The sequence below is a fragment of the Mizuhopecten yessoensis genome, unplaced genomic scaffold (assembly GCF_002113885.1).
Source record: "Mizuhopecten yessoensis strain PY_sf001 unplaced genomic scaffold, ASM211388v2 scaffold4121, whole genome shotgun sequence".
Lineage (NCBI taxonomy): Eukaryota > Metazoa > Mollusca > Bivalvia > Pectinida > Pectinidae > Mizuhopecten > Mizuhopecten yessoensis.
The window spans coordinates 934,016-959,955 of record NW_018405386.1 but is presented as its reverse complement, the minus strand read 5'-3'; the positions used below and the strand labels follow the sequence as shown (position 1 = coordinate 959,955).

General features: G+C 34.8%; 2 protein-coding genes and 1 non-coding gene across 6 annotated transcripts; 1 reads left to right on the top strand and 2 right to left on the bottom strand.

Moving 5' to 3' along the window:
• The first annotated feature begins 919 nt into the window (after nt 1-919).
• LOC110448637 (DNA repair and recombination protein RAD54B-like) lies at nt 920-17,336 on the top strand. Of its 3 annotated transcripts, none has more exons than XM_021494998.1 (27): nt 920-975; nt 2,328-2,487; nt 3,018-3,106; nt 3,641-3,780; nt 4,050-4,114; nt 4,735-4,756; nt 5,021-5,075; nt 5,598-5,685; nt 5,983-6,091; nt 6,828-6,904; nt 7,250-7,333; nt 7,752-7,906; nt 8,623-8,670; nt 8,989-9,070; nt 9,510-9,590; nt 10,163-10,312; nt 10,700-10,811; nt 11,272-11,451; nt 11,975-12,183; nt 12,660-12,824; nt 13,693-13,819; nt 14,557-14,663; nt 15,015-15,080; nt 15,565-15,681; nt 16,103-16,264; nt 16,544-16,621; nt 17,102-17,336. In XM_021494998.1, exons 2-27 carry the CDS (start codon nt 2,389-2,391, stop codon nt 17,165-17,167), a joined length of 2,733 nt encoding a protein of 910 aa, XP_021350673.1. In that variant the 5' UTR covers nt 920-975; nt 2,328-2,388; the 3' UTR covers nt 17,168-17,336. The 3 variants fall into 3 exon arrangements, with proteins under 3 accessions (XP_021350673.1, XP_021350672.1, XP_021350674.1); XM_021494997.1 differs by having other exon boundaries at nt 928-993; XM_021494999.1 differs by having other exon boundaries at nt 945-960.
• A 3,970-nt stretch (nt 17,337-21,306) lies between these two features.
• Nucleotides 21,307-25,827, bottom strand: LOC110448636 (gem-associated protein 6-like). 2 transcript variants are annotated; one of them, XM_021494995.1, is made up of 2 exons: nt 25,726-25,807; nt 21,307-22,703 (listed from the first exon to the last, which is right to left on the bottom strand). In XM_021494995.1, exon 2 carries the CDS (start codon nt 22,230-22,232, stop codon nt 21,696-21,698), a length of 537 nt encoding a protein of 178 aa, XP_021350670.1. In that variant the 5' UTR covers nt 22,233-22,703; nt 25,726-25,807; the 3' UTR covers nt 21,307-21,695. The 2 variants fall into 2 exon arrangements, with proteins under 2 accessions (XP_021350670.1, XP_021350671.1); XM_021494996.1 differs by having other exon boundaries at nt 21,975-22,703; nt 25,726-25,827.
• Trnak-uuu lies at nt 25,342-25,414 on the bottom strand. The gene has a single exon. It is a non-coding gene; the product is annotated as a tRNA-Lys (tRNA).
• Nucleotides 25,828-25,940: the final 113 nt, after the last annotated feature.

Here is a 25,940-nt window from a genome sequence, read left to right as displayed (position 1 = left end):
CAGCCAATGTCAATAGGTCCCTAGGTTTTCTAAAACGCAACTTAAAACTAATCTCACCACATATAAAAGAACACGCATACAAAGCACCTGTCAGACCAAAACTTTAATATTGCTCTTCCATTTGGGATCCACACAACACAGAACCAAATTAAACAAATAGAAACAAAAACCACAACGAAGAGCAGCACGCTACGTAAACAACAGATATTATAACACCATAATCTTATTTTTTTAATTGTACACCAAATCGTAGCAATAAACCCAACATATATACTCACATCGGTAGACCCTCGAACCAGACATGCACACCCTCACGCATACATATCTGCTACAAAGGACACCTACACATACATATTCATTCTTTACACACACAATCACACGATGGAATCTCCTTCCCATAGCAGCAGTACAATGCAAAACACTATGGGATTTCAAGGCACACATACCGTAGATGCAGCCCTTGAAGCCCTCATCACACGCTAAAACATACGCCAGCTTTTACCTTTTATCTATACCCTGCACAAAAAAACACCTGATCACTGTAAATAACCCCTTTTTCACGCCTCTGTAATAGGACCGCGGAGGGCATAATCATCAGCACATTGATGGAGCACAGGTACTAGCCTCGTCTGTCAATACACCTATACTATAATCCAGGATGGATGGAGCCCCTGCACCCTAAAGAAGAAGACATATTAAGCAGCTGTAACAGTTGTTCAGTATTAATTATAAATTTCAGCATTTGTCGGTATATAACAAGTCAGTGGTATGAATTAAGATTTGTTTCCAACTCTTATGTATCTTACAACTACGTTGGATTATTGAATAAAATACATTTAAAAATAAACCAAAAATAGAAATCACCGTTTAATACATGCCAATTAGACCTCTTGCAGAACAAGGGAGGTAATTCAGACCACTTCCTGTATACAAAATGGCGGCAATTGTGAAATTTTACTGGTAAACAAATCACAGGTATTGAGATAGCGTCAGGTAAAGCATAAGTAATCACAATTCAGTGTAGAAATGTTCACTAGAGGATAGTGCGTAGTTTTTAAAATAGCCAAACAAAGTATACATCCGTGTTCCATGTCCTCAAGGCATACTGGCCTTAAAGTTGGTTTTGGATGATGTTGACGGAAGTCATAAACATAAGTAGTAAAATTTCCCATTAATAGAAAACGAACGCTAACCGACCTATATCAATAACAAGTTGGAAACAACTCTAGATACTTCAACAATACTTATTACAAGCGCCAAATAGCATTCTCCATTATCATATCCAATAAAATATAGTCGACAGTCGGCCTCTTTTGTTATCAGGTAATAGGAGTGGACACATCTCATATTGGTAATAATCCTGAATGTATAACAGTTTGACATAGCTACTGTTAAGAGTTTATTCGATGCTGTTGAAATAGTTTTATTATAGCTGCCATAGCCATGTAACTAGTGACTAGAGTACAGGTAACTGTAATAAATTACAATTCATTTATCTTCGATAATCAAGGGGTTACGCTCACTTTTGCTCTTTGCACCCCTGGAATATGTCCTAGCAAAATTGAAGGCACACAGCTAGCTATTTGATTGGTCTCTGGTAAAAAAAAAAAACCTGACCAATCGATAGGCTGATACATGTCCTGTGAAAATTACAGAGTAGCAAAATGTGACTTCAAAACCTGTCAATTTTACTGTTATGCGACATACAAACTTTTGATGTACACCAAAGGATCAAACAAGTCTTCTTGTCTAATCCACAAAGTGGTGCACACTGAGCCTTCGATTTTGCTATCACATATGTCAGGGGTGCAGAGAGCGAAAGTGAGCATAACCCCTGGAGTATCAAGGATGAAGTTCATTCTGGTTCATTCTGGTTCATTAAAATTATATCCAAATTACATCTCTGAATTCTGATATTTATTTATATTATGTAAAAATGATTTGTAAGGGCCTGGGGGTTGACATTTTGGGCGACTATACCACTTTCAAGACACATGATGATGCATGCTGAATCTCAAAATAAGATGTTTCTATGTTTATTCATTGATAAGTAAAAATAACACCTGCCACGCTTTAATCACTTAAACAAGATTTTGTTACATACAAAACCTGTGTTATTTTTAAAGATCAGTTTACATTGTTCGATTTAAGCTGAATTTTCAGAAAATTTGTTGGATAATCAAAAAAAAATTCATGTTAGGATGAGTTAAATCATATTCAAACATGCCCAGAAATGAAAGCAAAATTCACAAGTTGTCTGCCATTACATGCACAGTGTTAACCTTCATTGTTAATAATATCTTTATTTTAATCCCTGTCTTTTCCAGTTGTGAAACAGCCATGTGCTATTTACAAATTTATTTGGATTAACAACGGTAGCTTCGCAGTATGAGGAGGTCTGGTGCTCCAAGTCAAGGGGGTGTGGCGAAACGTCCCAGGTTTTCAGCTCCCTTCAAGACTCCTGTCCTGAAAAGTAATAATCAGCAGGTAAGTCTTGTTAAAAACAGGGTTAGACACTTTTTTTGCTTGGTAGTCCACAGGACTAGTTGAATAGATTATTTACTAGTCCTTCGTCAATGTAGCTAGTCCAAGATTTCCTGATAAGGAAACGTCGTGATCTACTGCACGAAACATTAAAAGAAATCTACTGTAGGGGACTTAAAATAGCTACTGCCATAAAAATATAGGGAAGTTTTAGGAAAATGTTTACAATTAATATGCAATATATCTGATTTTAAGCAGTTTTCTGAATTTTAAAAAGGAACATTTTTATTTTATGATCATATTTTCACAAGTCCAAAGGACCAGTTAGGTTAGGTGATTCACTAGTCCTTGCTAAAATCTACTAGTCCAGGACTAGCTGACTAGTGTTAGTGTCGACCCCTGAAAAATGATGAGGCTCAGATTAAATTTATGGTTTGTTTAATACTAAATGATATATCAAAATTTCAGAAATATAATAGTTGTTACCAAAAAAGTGTATATATATTTAACTTGGGTATCTTTCCTTGTTTCAGGTTGTACCAAGCTCCCAATCAAAGCCAGTCATAACCACTGATCCTCAGCCAGAAGTAGATGTGAAAAGCTCCACAGCCCGTGCAGAAGTGTAAATATTCAAAAAAAATATATATATGTCAACATTTGAAAACGAAATTTAGATTTTTTAAGTGTTGTTGATTCAGAGTAATGAAACTGATTATGCTGTTACTGAAATACTGTGCCTGCAATTAAGTTGTTGTGTTAATATTTACTAAAATACTTAACAATTTCATAAACAATTTGCATTTTTTTTTTTTTTAAAGTCAACTGTTTTGGAATAATAGCTATTCTTAGTTGACATTTTAAACAGGATTATATAAGGAGAGCCCGCTTTAATGCCCTGTCAGGTATTTCAAACATACATATGTCGGTAACTATATACTTTCAGTTACTTATGTTTCACATTTCACAAACTGACCTTTTGGTAATTGGGACTTTTACTTATATGTGTATGTGATGTTTGTAAATAATTGTTCCTGTGATAATGGAATTGATGATTGATGCTTAACTAATTGATGCAGTAGTTAAGATCTCATTAAATGGGAGTAATCACAAAGCCCCATTTTGATATATATATATATATTTGCTTCATTGTCAACAGAACACAGCTGACAAAACCAGCCGTTCCTGATCAGCCACATCAGGACGTCAGCAAAGCCTCTAGACCCCATTTTAGGGTACCCTTACAAGTGCGTCCATCCAGTGGAGAAAATCAGGAAACTAACAAAAATGTGACTCAAGGTAATATTATGTGGTGAACACCTTGCTTGTTACAAAACTGTTATTGAGCAAATACATTGTTTTTGATAAAGTAAGATGTTTCAGTAGTATACTAAATAAAACATGATTTGGAGTACTGGTTATTATCAATTTCCTGTGTGTTTTTAATGTCAGTTAGATAAATTATGTAGTGGATGTTGAAGCCTGTTTCTTGGGTGTTGTTATAATCCTGTCAGTAGCACCACTGTGATTTACAAATAAAAATATCTTAACTGATTTAATGATTGTAGAGGAAGCTACAGAAGGACAGACAAGATACCTGAATGTGATGTGGTGTAAGAGATCAAACAAAAAGGTAGACTTGCCATTTGTCTGTGTTGTCGCTGAATCAAAGCTAGAAATTTATTTCAAATCTCACTAGTCAGTTGGGATAGTAGTTTCCAATGTACAAGTCCATGTGCAAATTCCACTATTTCAAATTATTCAACATGCTAAATAATATCAAATTTTGAGTAGTCAATCGTAATAGCAGTTTTTAGAACCACTAGTCTAGCTGGAGATTTCACTTGTCTCCAACTACCAGGCTACCATTATTGTCAAGCACAGTAAATGTTGTACTTAGTATGGTTTTTTTAAGGTTCTGCCATATTTCAATTTTTGCAGTTAAGTGACTACACAAAATCAACGCAGTAAGAAGAACTAAAGCTAACCAATTGAAAAAAATAGCACTTTTCACTGAGTTTTACTTTTCCACATAACAGTAAAGAAAAAATAATGTATTAAATCAAAACTATACAGTACATTACTATATCTGGGTATTGCAGCATATAACAGCACTCCAATATGGGTATAGCAAAAAAAATATGCATGATATTTCACTAATTTTGTGATACTATTATTTTTTTAAGTCGTGTGCTTTTACTAATTTTTAAATAAGAACATGTTGATCATTGATATGCTGTATTTTTTTTACAGCACAAAAAATGGGAAGGAGATGGTGAGTATTTCAAACTTGTGCATAGATTTGTGTTTCATAACTTTACTGATGGCAAACAAGGTCGTCTTAATAAGTTACAATAACCACATTGACAGCCTACTGTCATATTCATGTTTATGAATGAAGTTTTGAATACTAAACGTGAAAGTTTGAGGAATTAACAATTACAAGTAAAATGAATCTAAAAGGAATTTTGTGAATCTGAAATTTGTTTAATTTAAAATAAATATTGATTCACTTAATGTTTGTAAAATGACTTTCCAGCTATACTTATCACAAAAGGAAGATCAGTGACGCTGCTGGACATGGAAGGAAAAGAGTAAGGACATTTTATCTTTGTAATCAATCAATGTTTTATTGCTATACTTGTATATGACAAGTTGTAATACAGTACGTCTTTTTTTCTTTCTTAAACTTGCATAAAGTTCAACAGTATAAATGGATTACCTGCTACCAATGTCGTCAAATGTCATCAAACCTTCTGGTCAAAATGTTCCTTGATATTTCTATACATGCTTGTCTACTCTAGAATAGGCAGGTCTTAGAATAAAAGATTATAGTTCAGGGACTGAAAAATCAAATTTGGAGAGAGACCAGGATCCATAAAGAGTTTTATAGAGGCAAGAGGATGTTTATATAGCAGATTGGTTAGAGCTTGAGATTTATTGTATATCACAGCCATTTCATTGTTATCAATTCAATATGTTGGTGAAATCATATTGGATGTAAAAGAAAATTATATCTTGGTCAAAGTAAGAATTAGAATATTTGTAACATGTAACATTTGTCTTCTTAAAACAATGTGATATACCCTCAGTAGGAATCATAATTTACATTCTAGAATTGGTAAATCTTCTGGCTACAAATGTACAGAGTTAGAAACATTGAAGGATGACGAAACCCTAGCTGTTGGTGGCAAAGAAATCCAGGTATGTATAAACCTCAGTTTGTTTCTGGTTACGATGTATTTTCAGCTTGATGTTGTTATAGATTTTTTCCCTAGATTCTTGATAAAGTTGATCCCCGATTATTCACACATTGTCTTGTTTCATGAGTCCATAGGTTTTCGACTGTATTTGCTTTACTTGTATCCTGTTATAAGAATCACAATTTTATGGCAGATTTTGACAAATTAAGTAATTAAAGAGTGGGATAACACAAATTGTTCAGATAGTATGCGACAGGTCAGTTGACCGAGAAATACTTTTGTTATCTCCCTTTGACAGGTGATGTCTGTGATGACAGAACAACAGTTCAAGTCGGGGAAATGCTTCTCAGCCTCATCATTGTCACAAACACCATCCTGTCCATCTGTGTGTAGACCCTCAATGTCAGGTACAGGGACCACTTATTAATGGATCCACGTTCTTAGAATTATGTCTCACCTTCGAATGAAGAGAGACATATTGTATAAGTACTGGTTCTTCTTCTGGTTCTTCTTGTTCCTCTAATCGCAACTTGTCCGGGCCATAACTTTTAAGCTGTTAAAGATATCTTGATGAAACTTGAGGTGTGCCTGCATCACCCACAAAAGGTGTGTAGTGTACTGGAATTAGGTCACTGTGACCTTCACATGAAGGTCAAAGGTCAAATAAGTGCAACATTTTCAGTAAATTCTTGACCTGCCTGTACATTTTAAACCGTTAAAGATATCTTGATCAAACTTGAAGTATACCTGCATCACTCACAGAAGGTGTGCAGTGCACTGGAATTGGGTCTCGTGCCCCAATATATACAGAGGTGTGGCACTTTGTTTATCTTTAATACAGAAGTTTGTCTGCAGCATATGTTCCATGTTATGTCTCCTATGTTGACCAAACTTGCTATAAAAAATGATGAGCCAATAGAGGAACCAGATTGTAATCAGATGTGTGATAATTCCTATTTTTATATTCATATAAATGTGTCTATAGTACCATAGCTGCCGAAACTTAACCAAAATTGTTGAGACAATTTAACATGAACCAGAATCATTTCAAAGTATAATGGTTTAGAGTTTACACACCTTAATCTTGATGTGACCTTTCTATTCTTCCAAATAAACATGTACATAATTTGTTCCTATTTGCAGATCAGGCTGGAGTCAATAAGGCATTTGTCAGTCCACAAACCCAGGGCAACTCAACACAGGCTGCTGCTAAAGCTGAGGTAAAACTTCACTGAAAAAAAATCATCATTACTCCATAGTTACTCCATTAAATACTGGTACACGACATATACATTTAGTTCTCACTGACATAATCCCTGTATTGATTTTGATGTGCAATACATTCATAAAAATCATATATTTTTCAATTGTTGCACATGATTAAGTGTGTGCAATTTTCCCATTATTTTCTTTATTGAAACAAGTACAAATACACTGTTACAATATATCTATAATGTAAATATAGATTCTACATTCTGTAACTTAATATTCAAAAGATGAGCCTTGAAATTCTATTACAAGATGAGTATTAAGATTCAGGCTTGGTTGTGTTGTATGTGATACAGACCCCCACCACACAGCTACAGCCCCGACACAGTGTGGACCAGTCAGGAGCTCTGGTGATGCCCAGACCCAGCAAACAACACCAGGTGATCACTGGTCTCAAGTCGAATAACACTAATCTAGTATGATGAAAGTTGTCTTGTTTCTGAAAAGTGACTTATATGCTAGGAAAGGTTACAAATTAAAGTATTACAAGTCTTTGTGGCTTGTCTTTTGTTAGCACCTACTCTTAATCTCGAATTTAATTATTTCAGTTAAAAAATACATATATATATATGTGCTTTCTGATTTTTCCAATTCATCTCTTCTGTCTCCCAGAAGAAAACACTTTGCATCAAAGTGATAGTCATTGCTATTGTTTGAGAGAAAAAACCTGTTCATTGGAGAACAGTAAATTCTATTATAATTTTGTTTTCATGAAAGCAAAATTGGAAATAACAGGTTGTTTATAAAAATAATCATTCTTGGTCTTGTAACAGAGGTATCTGTCTCGTATTGTTTCAGTGGTCTACAAACAAGAACTCCCTGCCCATTGTTGATGTAGTGGTCGACCCACACATAGCGTCCCACCTTCGCCCCCACCAGAGGGAGGGAGTAGTCTTCCTATACGAGTGCATCATGGGCTTCAGAGATTTCAGTGGCCAGGGTGCCATACTTGCGTAAGTTGATATGTAAGAAAACAAAGATAAATTCACTTTTGAACTAATAAATTTGATGGCTGTGACCATGTAACCAGGATGGTTGTCTGTTGTGAGAAATTTTAATACAATGTACCTTAATCCTAACCACAGAAGCAACCTAAAAGTGAAGTTGTTTGATGATATTTTGAACCAAGCAACATAGCATCTTCAAATTGCCTTTCTGCCAAAATCCATTATGTGTGTATTAAGAGAAGCTCGTTTTTTAATAAATACATGTCAAAAATCAAAACAGTTCACTTATCTGTTATCTACATATATGTGTTTTTATCTCAGACAAGCTGTGTGTTTCATGTATGTGTATAATTTTTATAATTAATCCATCAGACATTATCAAATTGTTCTGAGATTAATGTGATTCATGAATAATTAATGAGGTAAGAAGTATTTGATAAAGGTGTAAGTTTTCCTAAACACAACAGTAGTACAGTAGCATTGATATCCTTAACTACTGTAAAATCATTAATTTTCGTGGGGTTAAAAATTTCGTGGTTTTTATATACTAGCCTGTTTCAATGACATTATATTTCGATGATGTCTGATTTTCCTCTACGTATATCATACCAAATTTATTTTTTCGTGGGGATTCAATTTTGTGGATTTTTTTTATCCACGAAATAAACAATATTTAATGTCCCACGAAAAATTATGATTTTATAGTAGTTATTTCTTTTCAGTGATGACATGGGACTTGGGAAAACTCTACAGTCTATTTCTCTGTTATGGTATGTACAATTAATTAAAAAAATCAGGCACAAGACTCTATATGGTCCATGATCTGTAAAAAATAAAAAATAATTGAATTTGATGTTAACTTTTTCACCCCTGAAGACACATTTGAACTCTTCTAATTCAAAGGTTGAAATAGAAATTTCAGGGGTGAATGAGTTAAGAATAGAGCATTTTAAGTTGAAATATCCATGTACACTCAAATCAGCACAGTAATACAACAAACTATTTTTATTAAATCCTCACTTTTTTTGAGGTATTTTTGTTGTTACTTAATTTTGATTGGATGTGGTATTAGTATGACTATATTACAGGACACTCCTAAAGCAGGGACCTTATGGAGGCCGACCTGTCATAAAGAAAGCTCTCATCATTACCCCAGGCAGTCTGGTCAAGGTACTGAATCTTTAAGAAAGAATGTTGTGTAATCAATTTGATCAAAATAAACAGTCTGAAATTGTTGATAACATCACAAAAGTTTGCCAATGACTAACAATTTCAATAAATTCCCTTCCCCCTTACTCCAGCCATATAATGTTGATTCTATCACAAAAATCTTTCCTGGAAGTTCCATTGTTGACAAATAAGCAAAATTTCCCTAAAATGCACTGATGTTACAGTTGATATGTTACGTTCCAGACCATGAAGTGATAACTCAAGGACAATGATGTTGAGTTCAAAACAGTATACCGTTACATTTTAGATATTTCTTAGATGATTCTTGTAAAAGCTATAAATTTATACTGATGAATTATTACTGATGTGGTATGTGCTTCTCAAATTTTTTATCCAAATATTCCTGATCTGACTAAAAGTTTTGATATTTGCGTTACAGAACTGGCAACAGGAAATTAAGAAATGGCTGGGCAGTGAGCGTTTGTCTGTGTACGCTGTCAGTACAGACCAGCGTGTCGAGGTACGGTGTCCTACAGGATACAAGTTTCTCTTTTGATAACTCTGCACCATTTCATTTTCTCACGACACAATCAATTCTGACCTCTCGCTCCCAATTTCAAATTGTATTTTCAGAAGAACTACTAACCATTTTAGTATGGCCATATGTTAAATTCAAGTTATCACTGATCATCTTGTTAACTTTCGAATCAAATTACACCTGCTTTGTTTGGTAATGAATTTGATGTCCAAATATATTGCTATATTGAGATCTTCTGTTAAAATCTTTTTCCTCATTTAATGATGCCGGTATACGTAGATGTAGCAGAGAGTTTGTAATATAATCTTATTGCATTGATGATCATAGATGCTAAAAATTTGAAGTCACTTTTCTTGCAGTCTTTTGAGTTGTTTAACTTGTACAGATAGTCAGATATATTTGATTTTTTTTTTTAAATATGTACATATAAAGATATTATATATAAATTTGTTGGTTTATGTCCACGTTTCGAATTGATCTATACAGAACGTAACCTGAAGGTATTAGAATTAGATTGTGAAACAGTTACTGTGATGATTATCTCTCTTTTCTAGGATTTCGTGAATACTGCCATTTATCCTGTCCTAATCATATCATACGAGATGTTTGTACGGGCGTACGATATGATCCAGAAACTCCGGTTCGATCTAATCATCTGTGATGAAGGCCATCGACTTAAAAACACAGCGATCAAAACAACATCAGTGAGTTTCTTATCCATTCTTTTTTTTAAAAGAAATTTCCATTCCATTTTAAGTGGGAAAAAAGATGAATTTCAGCTTACACAATTGACATAAATTAAGTTCATTTTACAATATTAGATCATAATACTGTGTTTGGCATAAACTGCTGAGCGATGCTCCATTGAGCCAGGGGAGATAACTCCGACCTGTCTCGTTCCAATTTAATGCTAATTTGTTTACAAGAAAAATTGACATAAATGAAATAATGCAGGATATGGTGATAGTTTGACTGTCTAATCTTCATTCTGTTGACAATTTTTAGCTTTGAGATTTACTATGCATATGTTTTTACTGATTAGACATTAAAAAGGCATATAATTGTAGTTATTGATGACATTTCTTTTACAGCTGATCATGTCGATGCCCACCAGGAGGAGAGTGGTGCTGTCTGGCACACCAATACAGAATGACCTTCAGGAGTTCTTCTCCATTGTGGAGTTCTGTAACCCTGGAATACTAGGTATGTATCTACCATACAGGGTGGTTGGATGACCAGTAGATAGCACACTCCCCTCTCACAAAGATTGCTGGGGTTCAATTTCTCAATCGGATTTGAAAAGTATGATGACAGCGGTATTCTCTGGGTACTCAAGTTTCTTCCCACATTCAGACCCCCTGCTTCTATCATCCAGGCCAAAAAGAATGATAAATAAAATATCCTAAGTGTGTTTCAGGATTGTTGTAAGACAATTGAAGATTAAAAAGAAAATAATATTAGTATTAAATTGAGCACCAGCATCTTTTACTGTTCAGAAACGTAGTATGTGCAAAAAAGTGGTTGTTGAGTCTGCCTGCTGCTACCTTCGAAGTGAGAATTTAGATATTAAAGCTAGATTGGTGACATTTCAGAAAGGCCAAATCGTTATATTGTGGTATTATCATATGGTATTAGAAAATGTGCTTTCTTCTTTTCTCAACAGGATCTAGCGCAGCCTTTAAGAATGTTTATGAGAACCCAATTGTTGCATCCCGGCAGCCAGGAGCAAGTCAGCAGGTGCTAGACATAGGGGAGGAACGTGCCTCAGAACTGTCTCGCCTCATCAAACTCTTTCTGCTTCGCCGCACACAGGAGATCAATAACAAATATCTACCACCAAAAAGTAAGTCTTATCTTCATACAAGTATATCTATCGTCTAAAATCTCACTTGCCACAATCAACCATCAGACAAATATTCATTCACCAAGAATAAATCTTGCATTCAACCTGTATACAAAAATAACTTTCATCTGTCACAATCATTCTTTATACAAATATATATGAATATTCTATCAACTCCGGTGTAAAAATTATAATCTGAAAACCTGTTGATACTTTGTTTTGGTAATCGCAGACAATGATTTTCATTTGTGGACTCCAATCCCATTTTAATTTTGAAATTTATTAGAATTCTACAACAAATCCAAGCAAAAATGAGATAGGTCATTGTTTTATCAAATACTGGTTGGATATTTAATCTTACTTTTGTCAAATAATTGTTGGGTTATCTAATGGAAAGAAATATTATTCTTACATTTTCAGATTTACAAAACAAAGGATTTTTTCTTTGATTTTTTTAAATAAATGAATAAATCATAAAAAGTTGTTGCTAGGCTGAGGTAACATGTATCTGCTCTGTTACCAGGTGAGGTGGTGGTGTTCTGTAGCCCTTCGGACCTACAGGTGCAGCTGTACCGAGTCCTGCTGAGCTGTCGCCTGATCAGGTCATGCCTCAGTGGACAGCTGCAGGGAGCGCCACACTTGATTTGTATCGGAGCCTTAAAACAGTTGTGTAACCACCCTCTGCTCCTCCACAGCAGAGCCAAGGATGCACACCAAAGCGGCCTGGATGAGGTGGGTACCTAGCACTAGTTTTACAAACATTTCTTATAGCTTAACTAACTTTTTTCTACTGGAAAGCAGTATTTGAGTTGAGGAAAATAATCCTAGTTGTGCAGTAGTTTTACAAACATTTCTTATAGCTTTACTAACTTTTTCAATAAGAAAGCAATATTTGAACTGAGAAAACAAATCCTAGTTATTCAGGAATCTTTTCATATTTCAGTAATGCTTGCATATGGCAAATCTTCAGATGAAGGATTCAAAATTTACAGAACATTTGTGAATTTTGGGCCTAATAGTAATTAAAAACTTTTTGATACAACAATATGTGTCATTACCCAGATGAAGAGAGTGTAGTTTTGTTTTTGGTATAATAGTAGACTTATTATAAGAATGAGTACCAAAGGTCCTCTATATCGCGTCAATAGTAGCCTCTGACTAAAACAAAAACGTTGACAACGGTGAGTAAAACAGAAGATTTGTTGTAGGAATCTGTGTACGAGGGATTGCTCCCCCTGTATCCAGAAGGATTCCTGGAAGAGGAACACTTGGAGAAATTCTCTGGGAAACTGTCAGTGCTGGCTGGTATTTTAGCAGACCTCCATGAAAAATGTCCAACTGAGAAGGTGGTACTGGTATCCAACCATACAAAGGTAATTATATTAATGCTCAGTTATACAAGAACAGTTTTCTTCCCTGCACTGTAAGATTCCTTATCATATCAACAAATCAAATAATATTTCATAAATATTTTATTTACAAAACATTTTTATTTGACTTTTGCAACAGGATAAAGGTTATAAAAGTTCTCTACGACATTCTTGAATTGAACATTTCATTAGAAAATATCAGTGAAATGTAAATAAATACCTATATGTATTTAATCCGCTCCACATGTTTATGACACAATCTTGTACACATTGACAAACATCCTCACTCAATTCCTCACCTGAAATCACACACACACACAACGCATGTCATATAACTAAAGTGCCAAAAATACACTCATGGACAAATATTGTCACTCGCTCCCTCACCCATAACACATAATACATGTCATACAAAACATACACTTAATAAGTCATAGAGAAACACATGGACATATGACCTCACTCCCAGCCTCACCCAACATTACACATAATATACACAGCATACACTTAATATGGCATAGAGAAACACAGGGACAAACGACCTCACTCACCCCCCGCACCCAACATTACACATATTATACAAAGCATACACTTAACAAGTCATAGAGAAACACATGGACAGATGACCTCACTCCCAGCCTCACCCAACATTACACATAATATACAAAGCATACACTTAATAAGTCATAGAGAAAAAACATGGACATATGACCTCACTCCCAGCCTCACCTTATGAAAAGCTGGTACATGATTTAATCAGATTTGTAATTGCCTAAACATAGGTATAAATGCTGACATCTCTATGCTAGATAGAAGTAATATTTGTTTATAAAAAATATTATAACAACATGATGTACTTTATTTCTGGCAGACTTTAGACATGCTGCAGAAGTTTTGTGACCAGAAACAGTATGGCTTTCTTAGACTTGATGGCCAGACACCCACAAACCGACGTCAGGAAATTGTCAAAAAGTTTAACAACAAGTTCTCAAAGGAATGTAAGGATGAAATGTAACAAACATATCACTTATATAAGACTATATATTCTGTGTGTATATATATCTACATATAAGACTATATATTCTGTGTGTATATATATCTACATATAAGACTATATATTCTGTGTGTATATATATCTACATGTCAGACTATATATTCTGTGTGTATATATATCTACATATAAGACTATATATTCTGTGTGTATATATATCTACATATAAGACTATATATTCTGTGTGTATATATATCTACATGTCAGACTATATATTCTGTGTGTATATATATCTACATATAAGACTATATATTCTGTGTGTATATATATCTACATATAAGACTATATATTCTGTGTGTATATATATCTACATGCCTGTAACTACATCGCCATCTTTAGAGGAGGGAGACTTGATTTGGTGATCACCACTACCAGCAATAATTTTTCCCTGGGGTGTAGTATAGAAATTATTTGTCCGTCACTTTGTTCATAATTCTTGGAGACTTAAATAAATACTTGATATTCCAATGCACTTATGATGATATAAATGATAAAAAAATCCACCATTATATTACATTACATATAACACTTCTGCAAACTGAATCACCAAACTTGTGTCATTGACAATTTGTAGACTAGCCTCCAGAATTGACAGGGGAAAAAAAAGGCTCCACTATAGCAAAAATGATAAATAGAGCTATGACAAATGTTGTCTATTGTCTGACTAAACAGAATGTTTTACAGTCGTGTTCCTGCTGAGCTCCAAGGCAGGAGGTGTCGGCCTGAACCTGATAGGGGCCTCTAGGCTGATACTGTATGACATTGACTGGAATCCTGCCAATGATTTACAGGTTTGTAACTTACAAAGTATTTGTATAGTTGTATTTCTTGCTCCTTTTCATAGATTGAAGATGCAATTTCTTTTATCAAACTCATATTAATTATAAAATCTATATTTTGAAGTACACAAAAACAAAGATACAAGACTCAAAAACCAGTTTATTTACAATGATATATTAACATAGTATTGCAGTTACTTCAATCTTTTTATTAGCAACTTAGTTTGGTTAAACATAATTACATGTATTTGGAAAATACTGTTCCACTAAAAATGATCAGGGCTTTGATTTTTTTGTCTCAAATGATTAAAATCTGTCAACTAATTATTAGTATCTCGAACAGTTTCCTGTGTTTCTTTGTAGGCTATGGCTCGAGTGTGGCGTGATGGACAAGCCAAGCAGGTTCATATCTACCGTCTTCTGACGACTGTAAGTCTTGGAACCATCCTTTCATCCATCTGTCTGTAAACAGGACAGTTTGATTTACAATGTACAAGATGTAATGAAAATGTTGGAAGGGTTTTTGTTGGTCAATATACTGACCCATGACCTTTATTTTATGTATGACTGGTTGAAAAAATGATTTTACAGTGCTTTGCAGTGTTCACCAATACAATGTGATGTCATCAGTTGCAGTGTTTTTCCCCATTATAAAACAAACATCACAAAAGTCCTGTTAGTTTCAGAGTACCTGTATGATTATGCAGTGCAGCACCTTCCCAAACTAAATTTTTAGTAATCAAAAACCCTGTATAAACCAGATACCACTGAATACATGTAAATAGAACCTGCCATTCATGAACCTGTCCATTTAGAACACAACAGTTGTCCAGATCCAGATGGAAGTCAGTTTAGAAGGGGTGCAATGTAATTATAGATATAATTGAGTGATATTCTTTCCACCAAACTACAGGGTACTATAGAGGAGAAGATCTACCAGCGACAGATCACTAAACAGGGCCTCAGTGGAGCTGTCATGGAAGCCAAGGCAGGAAAAAGTGATGTGCACTTCTCCAAGGAAGACCTCAAGGTAAAGCTCTTCAGACAGAATGCTATAACAGTGAGGAAGGGCTGTCAGCATTAGTCAATTGGGGTAGTAGCTTCCAAGTTTTGCTGGTCATTGTGAAAATTCCACTAACCCAATATTATTCAACAAGATAACCAATATCAAATTTTGACTAGTCTATCTTCCTAGCGGTTTTTAGAAGTAGTAGTCCAGATGAAGATTTCACTAGTCTCAGACAATCTAGCTACCCTTATTGTCTAGCCCTGGTACTGCAATGATGTGTAAACCTGTTGCAATTCAAATTTAACTCATTTTCACATTTCATTCAGGCGGTCTCACAAAAGGAAGATTTCCTTTAGTTAATCTTTAAAATGCATGGTTAAGATCTGAATTGATTTGAGATGTATCCTAAAGCGATGTATGTACACTTTTACTCTCTGTGTAGGACCTATTTTCCTTGAATGTCAACACCCTGTGTGATACCCATGAACTCCTGAGCTGTGACTGTGAGGGAGGCCTGGACAATGTAGCGGGTTCCTCCTCCTCCTCGGATATAACACCCTCTAGTGTCAGACCATGTCAGTTAGGAGCTGGAGGCAATCATAAGGTATGGAGTGCGCTGTTATTTCAGTGCAGTTTTATTGATGTAAAGTAAATCTGAATTCAAAATTACAGTGAACATTTTCTACTGTTTTAGAAACTGTTAACTCAACAATGCTTGTTTAGCAGTGCTTGAGAAGTTTTTTTCTTTCTACATGGAACAAAAATAATGTAAAATCACAGTTCTTTACAGCATCCAAATATTAAAACTGAAATGTCTCCTACAAAAAAATCAAAATTTTGTTGTATATTTTGTCAAGATATCATGGTTTCTTAACTGATTCAGGCTGCCAAGCGAAATCTGGGAATGGATGAGTTGATGGACTGGAAGCATTTGCGAGGCAACAGTGGCAAAACTGATCCAGTAAGTACCAAGTGGACGAGATTGTGGCAAAACCAGGGTCGTTTTTGTTTAAACGGTTGAACCGGTCAGACCAAAGTTGTCCGTTTATTAAATAAGGTCGGACCTAGTAATCTGATTGCCAAGTATTAAATTGCAAAAGTTTTCGGATAAAATCGGCAAACATACACTTTGTGCATCCAAGTTTCAAAGATAATCTATAACAAATTTGTTTAAATGCACTTTAAGCTCAAGTGATATTTACTTTACTGAATGTTTACATTCAATATGTACTTAATTTTGTCCATAACTTAGACCAAAGAAAAAGGTTGATATTACAGGAGAAAAGTTAAGCAAAGCTCCGCTGTATATGAACAAGACAAATTTTCCGCAATGACTTGAGGGCAAAATTGAAGAAGAAATCTGAGATGCTACTGTATGTAATGATCTTTGTTGGACAGAAAACAAAATGGGTTCAACCCCTTTTTTTTTTATCTTTTACAGGACTGGTTCCTAGATGGTGTTGCAGAAGATGTTTCTTTCATATTTTGGCATGAGACAAAGTCGTGATGCTGTTCCTGTATACACAATGACTATTACCCTAGTCTTTCAATGTTTGGTGCTATATTTTCCAGGAGTACTTCTGAGGCACAATATGATAATTTTAGTGCTCTACATATGTAACGGCTGCAAAATGATTTTTTCTATGTAGTTGGTAAATGAAGTTATTAATAAACACGAAGAAAACATTGAAGTTTCCTGTGTTTATTTCTTATTAGGGATGTTCCAGAATTAAGAACAATCCGCATATAAAGTGAAATTCCATTTGTCATTGCAAGAGAAAATCTTTCACCCGACACATTCGAAATCAAAGAGTTTCGCTCTCGATGTACTTAACTTTTCTATTCAATTGGATTTCTATGTGACAGAATTGAAGACTTCGGGTTAGCTATTTGATTGGTTCCAGACATCAAAAACTGACCAATCGCAAGGATGATATGATAGACACTGATACAATAGATAATAAAGATTATCAAAGAGGTATTCTGAAATCGAATCTGGTCAGGCGGTTTTACCGTTACTCTGCCGTGATTCTCACATTTTTTTCAGGATCCGCAACAGTTTTTAAATCAGTCAACTCTTATCATTCACAAGGTGGCACTTACAGAAACGTTAAATCTGTCATGAGAAAATCTATGGGTGCAGAGTAGAATTAATGAGATGTCGGGGGCGGAATCCTCGGATCCAAAGACGGCGACTTGATAATCCCTCCGTCCTTATATCCTATACATTGTATTAGCCCTAGTTTACCTTGTTTACCTCTTCTTCGACACCGTTGTTAGCTAAATTGCTAATATAGGCGCATCTTGGTTTGGTAACATACTGTTAACCGGTTGTGTAGCATAAAAACTAGGATAAAACTTGGACGGTATATTTTTCCAACAGATGTTTAATCTAGATTTAAAACAGTTAAGAGAAGGGGCTTCTCTGGCCCCGACACCAGACTTAAGACATTTTGACAGTAAAGTCTGGTGTCGGGGGCCAGAGGAAACTTGGGCTAATCCTATGTACACGTGCTGGTGATTTGTCATAAAGAACTATACAATGAAAGAGTATATGATAATTATTAATTTTAAGTTTAAACCGTGTGACAGACAGTCGCATATTCTGTATGCACCTTTTTTTAAATAATTCTCTGAACAAACATCTAATACATAAAAAAAAAACATTGTAATTGTCCTTGAGTTTGTCCATTAGACTATAAAAAGGTCTATTTTACAATAATTGCGAATCAACTTATTTATATTAATCACTCTTGTTGGCCCGAAAGGGGTCTTAATGGGGGAGGAAACGGTTAACCGCTCAATCATCTTCCTTCATAAATGTTGGACCTCCTTTAGTTAAATTGAACAAGTTCCTGCTGTCTTGTTGGTCATTGATTAATTTCATTATTTGATTGGATTCAATCGATTGTACAACACAATCTTCCGAATCTTCCACACATCTGAAGCTGTCAGTGGTCAGTAAGTGATGTTGGTGTGGCGAACTCTGCTTGTGAGATTAACAAAGACGAATAAAGCTGTGGTATATACGTCTCTGCGACTAGTAATATTTGAAAGTCTTGATCAGTTGTCAAAAAGCAAATACTTCGGAGCCATAAAATTGCAAGACGAATCACTCACTGTCTACAATTGATTAGTGGATACTGAAAACCGCTTGTAGTTAGCGAGATCAATATTTTGGCGTCGATCTGGAAGAAGGGAGAATGGGCGGCCGTGAAATAAAACATATCGCGAATATATGTACTATTTCTTATTTAGACACAGTAAGCCCGTCACTTAAGCGAGTGAAATACAAGCATAATTGAGAAAGTGATAGTACACAATGACTGCAAAAAGTGTTCAAATATCATGAGTTTTTCTTGCTGTGTCCCGACACCAAGTGTACCAAATATTTAGTGGTACACGTTTGTTCAAGTATCTCATGTTACGACGTCAGTATCCGTTACAACGTTCTCTAATGTATGTAACTTAGTAACAATATTTTCTAGTAACAAGCATTACGACGTCGTTCGTGTATCTATTTTACGACGTTGCTATAGTGTGTAATGTTACGATGCTACTCCAAGTGTCCCGTGTCTTGGGTTCCGAGGATAAGCAACACGGGGTTCCACGGACTTTCTGCAGCTTTATTATCCAGACCTTTGCCTCATGTAAACAAATTTTGCAGAAGTAAGAAAGCGTTGTCCATTTCTGTATTTTTGTTTGAAAAATACAGATCCATGAGATACATTTTTTGACAGATATAAACGTGTGCCAGATATAAATGTTACTACTGGCTTTATACGTCCCGGTACGTGATGAAAAAAAGGTCTGTTAGTCATGTGGATAGGGAAAATATACCTTTCAGCTAAAAAAGTGATATTTAAATCGCTATTCTTTGATGTAATATCGAAAAGAGCATGATTCGTTAATGGTTTTTTTTCGGATTCCCGCGTGCCTGTGCACGTGACTGAGGAGGTGCGGCAGCCCAAAGCGGAAGTTGATGGGACGATGTCACTTGAAAGCAACCGAGCTATGCCTCTTCTCCAAGTGTCGATCAGAAACAATGCAGGTCACAGTGTCATGGACAACAGATCTATGAATATCCTGGTTCAAATTCGGTACCCATTGTGGAGCAGAACGTTGGCCAAACGAGTTCCGTCCAGAGTATGTACGAAACTTGCAAGGCTAGTTTTGTTTGTTACTTATTTCCAAGTTATTCTCATAAACAAGGCCTTGTGACACAACTTACATTATAATATGTCCCATGATGTAGATACAATATGTAACCTATTCTCACAACAGTGGCTTGAATCGTTGTATATGCCCCATACACAATTAAGAAAAATCTTGAACTTGAGCAAGGCTATATATAGTCAATCCTCCATAGAGAAGTCCATTAAGTGGTCTCTTACTACAGGTGATAAGGGTCATTTAAAAGAAATAACTGCAATGAGTTTAACACATTCACCCCTGAAGACACATTTGAACTCTTCCAATCCAAAGGTTGGAATAGTTCATTATGAACTTTCAGGGGTTAATGAGTTAAATGTGGTCTCTTAAGACAGGTGCTTCTTTATAGAGGTGGTCTCTGCAGTAGGTACGGCTGTACTATCAAAGCCTTGCTCAAGTCCATTATTTTATTACTATTGGGTACTACCTGGTAAGCATTTTAGCACAAAATATACTCTTTGTCTTTAATATAAGAAGTAAGAAGGTTTCAAAACTTTAAATAGCTCCAAATACATCAGTGCCTCCAATTAAAACAGAATGTTATGCCATTTATTAACACATTTTTAAAAATACACAGTTCTTTGTTTCAGGACTGTTACTAGACTTTAGCAAGAAATAATCATGGCCTTCTACCATCACATAGTGAACGGAAAATACTGGCTTGTTTTCACCTCGTGGAAGGAAAAGAAGATTCCAGAAATGGAAGACAGGTACATCAGAATCATTGAAGATGAGCTTGGAAATGTTTAAAACTGATTTTGACCATTACAGTACGAGCTGGAATCAGTATTACAGCAAGTGGCAACCATATTTTTCTGTACAAGGAACATTGCAGAGAATCTAATGTATGGAGAACAGAAAACGTAGCCAGAAAATCCTGGGGACCTAATCTACAAGCTAAAAGCAGAGATATAGGACCAAATCTGTAAAGCATTAATGAAGAAATTTGAAAGAAGAGTTTGGGAACACCAAAATGTTAGGGATGCCGACTACAAAAATAACAGCAGAATGGTAAGAATCGACGGATCAATTAGCTGTGATTAATGCACCAGTCATTCAGTGTTTTAACCTAAATACATGTATAGCCTGTATATTATTTTGTGAACGAAACTAAATTGATGTGCATTACTGATAAGATGGCCCATAGTTACAGTAAAGCTCTGGGCCCAGTTGTTTGAAGATGCTATTTGACAGCAAACTCAAATTTTCAAAACGTATTACCGGGTATTTCAATTGAAAAAGAAATATAATACTGTTTTGGTCTTTATATGATAATTTAAAATTTAAAATAAATTTAATATTTTAATAAAGTTAAATTGATTTAGAAACTTCAAACAACAAGGCCTAGTTTTTTTAGTAACAAGAAAACAGAGTGTAGCAAATTTAACATGGATAAACATGCTAGCGGATCAAAAACATTAGAACACGTATATATAGTGTAAATTGTTGTTGACAAATTTTATTATCAATCTTATAAATGACTACAAACCATTGTATTTGTAAATGACCTTAGGTCAAACAAAAAAAACTTGTGCTTCCGCTATCAACTTCAAAAAATTGGGTAGGTAGGTAGGGAATTGTTATTATTTTGGAAAATATTTATAATATGCTTATAATATTTATAATATGCTTATATAGAGCAGGAGTTCTGACTTTAACAGTGCATATCACTAAATGCCAATAAAAAAATTATGGTTTAAAGCACAAAATCTAGGGTAGGTAGGGTAATAGCGGAAACACTAGATTTACTTTATTTGGCCTTATTATGAAAAAATGGAGTCTTTGAATTTATACTTGATAGTGAAAATGGTTGATAATGAAAATCACCAGTTTTCATGATCAGCTGGCATGTTCTTAATGAGGCCCTGAATCCTTCCAAGAATGATCTCATTTGTGCTGCGACAGTTCTCAGGTCCATATGGAGGCTCTATATACAAGGCATCAGATATGGAAAGTATCTCGCCATTATTCCCTGTAGTAGAGACGGGTAGAAGATTCTTCACGAGCCATAACTTCAAAACATTTCTTCGTCTTTCTATCTCCTCCTCTGAGAAACTTTCCTGTTCTCTCGTTCTAAAGAGCTTGTCAAACTTATCTTTGTGAGTCTGTGTCTCGCTGTTGAGAATGGTAACATTTCTGATAGCGTGGCCCATCACAATCTCCATCCTGGTCCTTTCTTCTTCAAACTGGAAGAGAACCATGCTTTCTGAGACAGGGTCTACGGTGTAAACCCATCCCGACCACTCGGATCCGTCCTCTGTCACAACAAGAACCTCTTTGTTCATATACTGCAACCATTGCTCAGGGTCTTTGTGAAATATAGGGTGCCTGTGCACATCGTCATTTTTAACGTCCGACATTTGGATGTATTTTTTTTCCCCCACAAGAGCAAGTAAAGATAAAATACTGTAAGTATTCTAATTAACAAAAATATACACAATAATATCTCAAAATAGTTCACTTATGAAAATAATATGTTTTCAATTGAACCACAAGTTTCAACTAGATATAAAAAATAATGTTGAGTTACAAAGTATATAAGTGATGCAGTATCGATGAACACCGATATATGATGCAGTCTTTCCTGTATGCACTCCCTGATGATCTGTAGAATCTGTTACTGAGACAGATCAAATGTCTGCATGTGTTTGTACTTCTGCAGTAACTCGGTTTTGACGGCCATTTGGTTACGAAGTACGTCGATCTGTTTAAGCTGCTCTGTCTTGCTGTACTGGATTCCTGGCATTTTCTCCACGCAATCTCTTGCTCGCTGTAGTTGACTCTTCAAATCTGTCATCTTCTGAGTCACATCGTGCGATTCTTTTTCAATACTGAAGAGAAAAGAAAAAAAGTTTTACAAGTGATTTCAATAATGAATAAATATAAACAATTCTACGAGACAATTATGCTGCTCTCTGTCTCCATCGTATCAAACAACTATTTTGTGTAACAGTTAATATAATGAGCACTTTACTGCTTTCAGTTGGCATCCATAGGAAATATTAAAGCAAACTGGTCAAGAAGAAATTCAAAGAAGTGTTCCTTTGTCCAGTTGGCATTTTATGGCCTCCAGCTCTTCCACTAGACTTGCATAATTCTTGATAGCTTTATTATCTAGGGGAGACAATCAGGCTATCAAATTATACACTCTAGTATATATCTGGTAAAGATTGAGCCAGATAATTGAGAACAATTTTTTCTCCCACAACCACTAAAGGTTTCCTACCAACTCATTGGATAAACCTGCTAGGTGTTGATACTCATTTTGGACTAGTCTGTAACACCCTAGACCTGATTTAATGGGTCAATCTTCTAATAATGACGTCCAGTGACAATACTTTGCGATGTCATCTTCCATTGTGACGTCATAGTACAAAAATCCAAATTGTTTCCCCTATTGAAAACAGGAAGTATGTTTTCCCAAGCGAAACATATACATAGCTTTCTAGATATAAGATCTGAACGTTGTGGGAGAAAAATAGTTCCCAAACTTGTGATGGTTGATTATCACGTTTATTTAACTCTCATAACTTAATTTTCAAATTGTAAAAGACACTTGGTTAATCTTGTATCTTTATACAATTTGAAAATTAACTAACTCAAAATCAAGTTATATAAACATGATGACCAACCATCACTCGTTTGGGATTCTCTATGGACTCTGATCGTGATATTGCACATAGTTGATATTGTTTCAATGAGTTTCAACGATCAAATTAGTTTGTTATCTTTATGTTTATTTCATTTTATGATCTAGATACAAGTGACATTGTTGTAATGTGTATATTTTTCTATTACTGTATTTGAACTAATAAGCACCTTATATGGGCCCCTATTTATTAGACTTGGTACTGTACTTGAAAAGATGTCTACTGTGACCTTTTACAAGAACCGGTGAAGGTTCAGCAGTCATTCTCATTTTTCATATTGTTTAGTGCCAGGGTGCGTATAAGGTCAATTACAGAAAAAAATCTTTAATATATCAGGTAAGTCCTTGGAGGATTGTATACCAAAAACATTACAACATATATATTCTTGAATATAAATGATATACATTTTAAAGATATTAAACCCCCAAATTATAATTAGTGTCCAATTAAAATATCATTTTTTGGGGGGAAATGAGACGGTTTAGACAACATAATGATTTTGTCCTTCCGACTTGTAACTCAATCAACTGTGAGGAATTGATCTATATTAATGCAATTACTTTTTTGGTTCCCAATTGGGAATTTCAAAGGGGCAATTGGGAAAAAATCTTACACCTTTTCAGTTGGGAATGTGTCCTTTAAACGGACACAAAAAGTGCCCTGTCTGATAAACCGGGGGCCCTGTGTAGGCTGTATACATGTATTTTATCATAGTCAGCAGACCAGTCGGAATTATTTTTTTGAGTCTGTAACAAACCAGCAGTCATTGTGTAATAGCACTTGCCACTTGTGTCCGGTCAAAATGTGTTTTATGTAAGCCTGCTGACCAGTGGTTTTTTTTAGTTTTTGGTCTGTACAAGTTACAAATTGGAATCATTTTGTGATTGTCAATGTGTTTTATCAAAATGTTTACGATATATTTGATCATAGCTTGGAGACCATGTGCACTGCAGCATTGTTTATTAGTTTGTGAAAACTTGGAATTATTATCACAAAACTTGTGTCAAGTCAAAATGTATAAATTTTATCATAGCCTGCATTGATTTTGTCATTAACAATGTACAAATGTTCCTTTTAAAATTAATGATAACTCATGTATGGTTTTTTTTATGAGATTTACAGATTTTCTATAATTCTACAAGTCTACAAGAAGCTAACATGAAAAAAAAAGACAATTTGTGACCATATAAGTTTTTCATCATTCTGTTAACAAAATAATTACCTAGTATTGTACTGTTTCTACATCCATACTTTTATGCCAATGTCACTGCAATGTGCAGGCGTTTTTGGTCATTCTTTCGACAACATGAATTCAGTGAGCTTGACTTAATTGCCATAGTTATCACTAAAACATTGCACATCTGATGATCTCTCTTTTTGCTGTGTTGAATTATACATAAACATATATGTATACTGAACCCTCTATTTTTTTTACATTCAATGATGTTATTTCAGTCAACATTAATACAGTGTCGGATGTTTAAGTGAATGTGCAAAAAGAACACCTGCATTATTGTGGCCATTTTTTCTCAGAAATGGAAAGTGATTGTTTGAAAAAATAATGAAAGGAAAGAATAACCTAATTGCCTTGTTCACAAAAAATTAAAAATACTTGTTCACTTTTATCATTATTTTTAACATGTCTGCTGTTGTGACCTGCAAATGATCAATGTCATATTCTATGCATAACTGTTTCTTATGTTAATAATTTTCGAACAAAGAAAAAATAAACATAACATAAATTTTTATTTCCTATAAATAAAGAAAGCAAGAATTTCTTTATTATAATGGAGTGAGGGGAAAAAAGAAAAAAATATTTCGCCCACGTAGGGACTCGAACCCTAGACCCTCAGATTAAAAGTCTGATGCTCTACCGACTGAGCTACGCGGGCTTCATACCTACAAGAAAGTCCTTTGAGAATATAATCCGCAGAACTCGTAAAATGTCTCTGCGTACAGCCAGCAGTATTTATTAAACTTACAGACTTGCGCTCAATCGAACAATGTTTTAACATTTACAGACGACCATCACCTTAAAATCAATGTCATTTTTCTCAATCATATGCCCGTTACGTTGTAAGTCGTCTGTCATCGATTTGGTCCTGAAACAACTATAAAGCGCCTTAAATATGCAGATATGTTAGACAACAATCTTCAATAAAGATAGGAAGGTCTAATCATATCTATTTCTTATCATAATTACCTTTTCAGAACGTCACAGACTAAAGCCAAGAAACTCAATTCATTTTCTGCCGCTTGTTCAGCCATCGTTAGTAAAACGAACTACGAGGACAAAGTTATCTTATTTTCGTATCAGACAGTAATAAATGAAAATCAAAGCAAAAGGTTTCAATATAAAAATAAAAAATAACGTTGTTTTTATTAACAAACATTGAATTTTTCATTTTGTTTTATTCC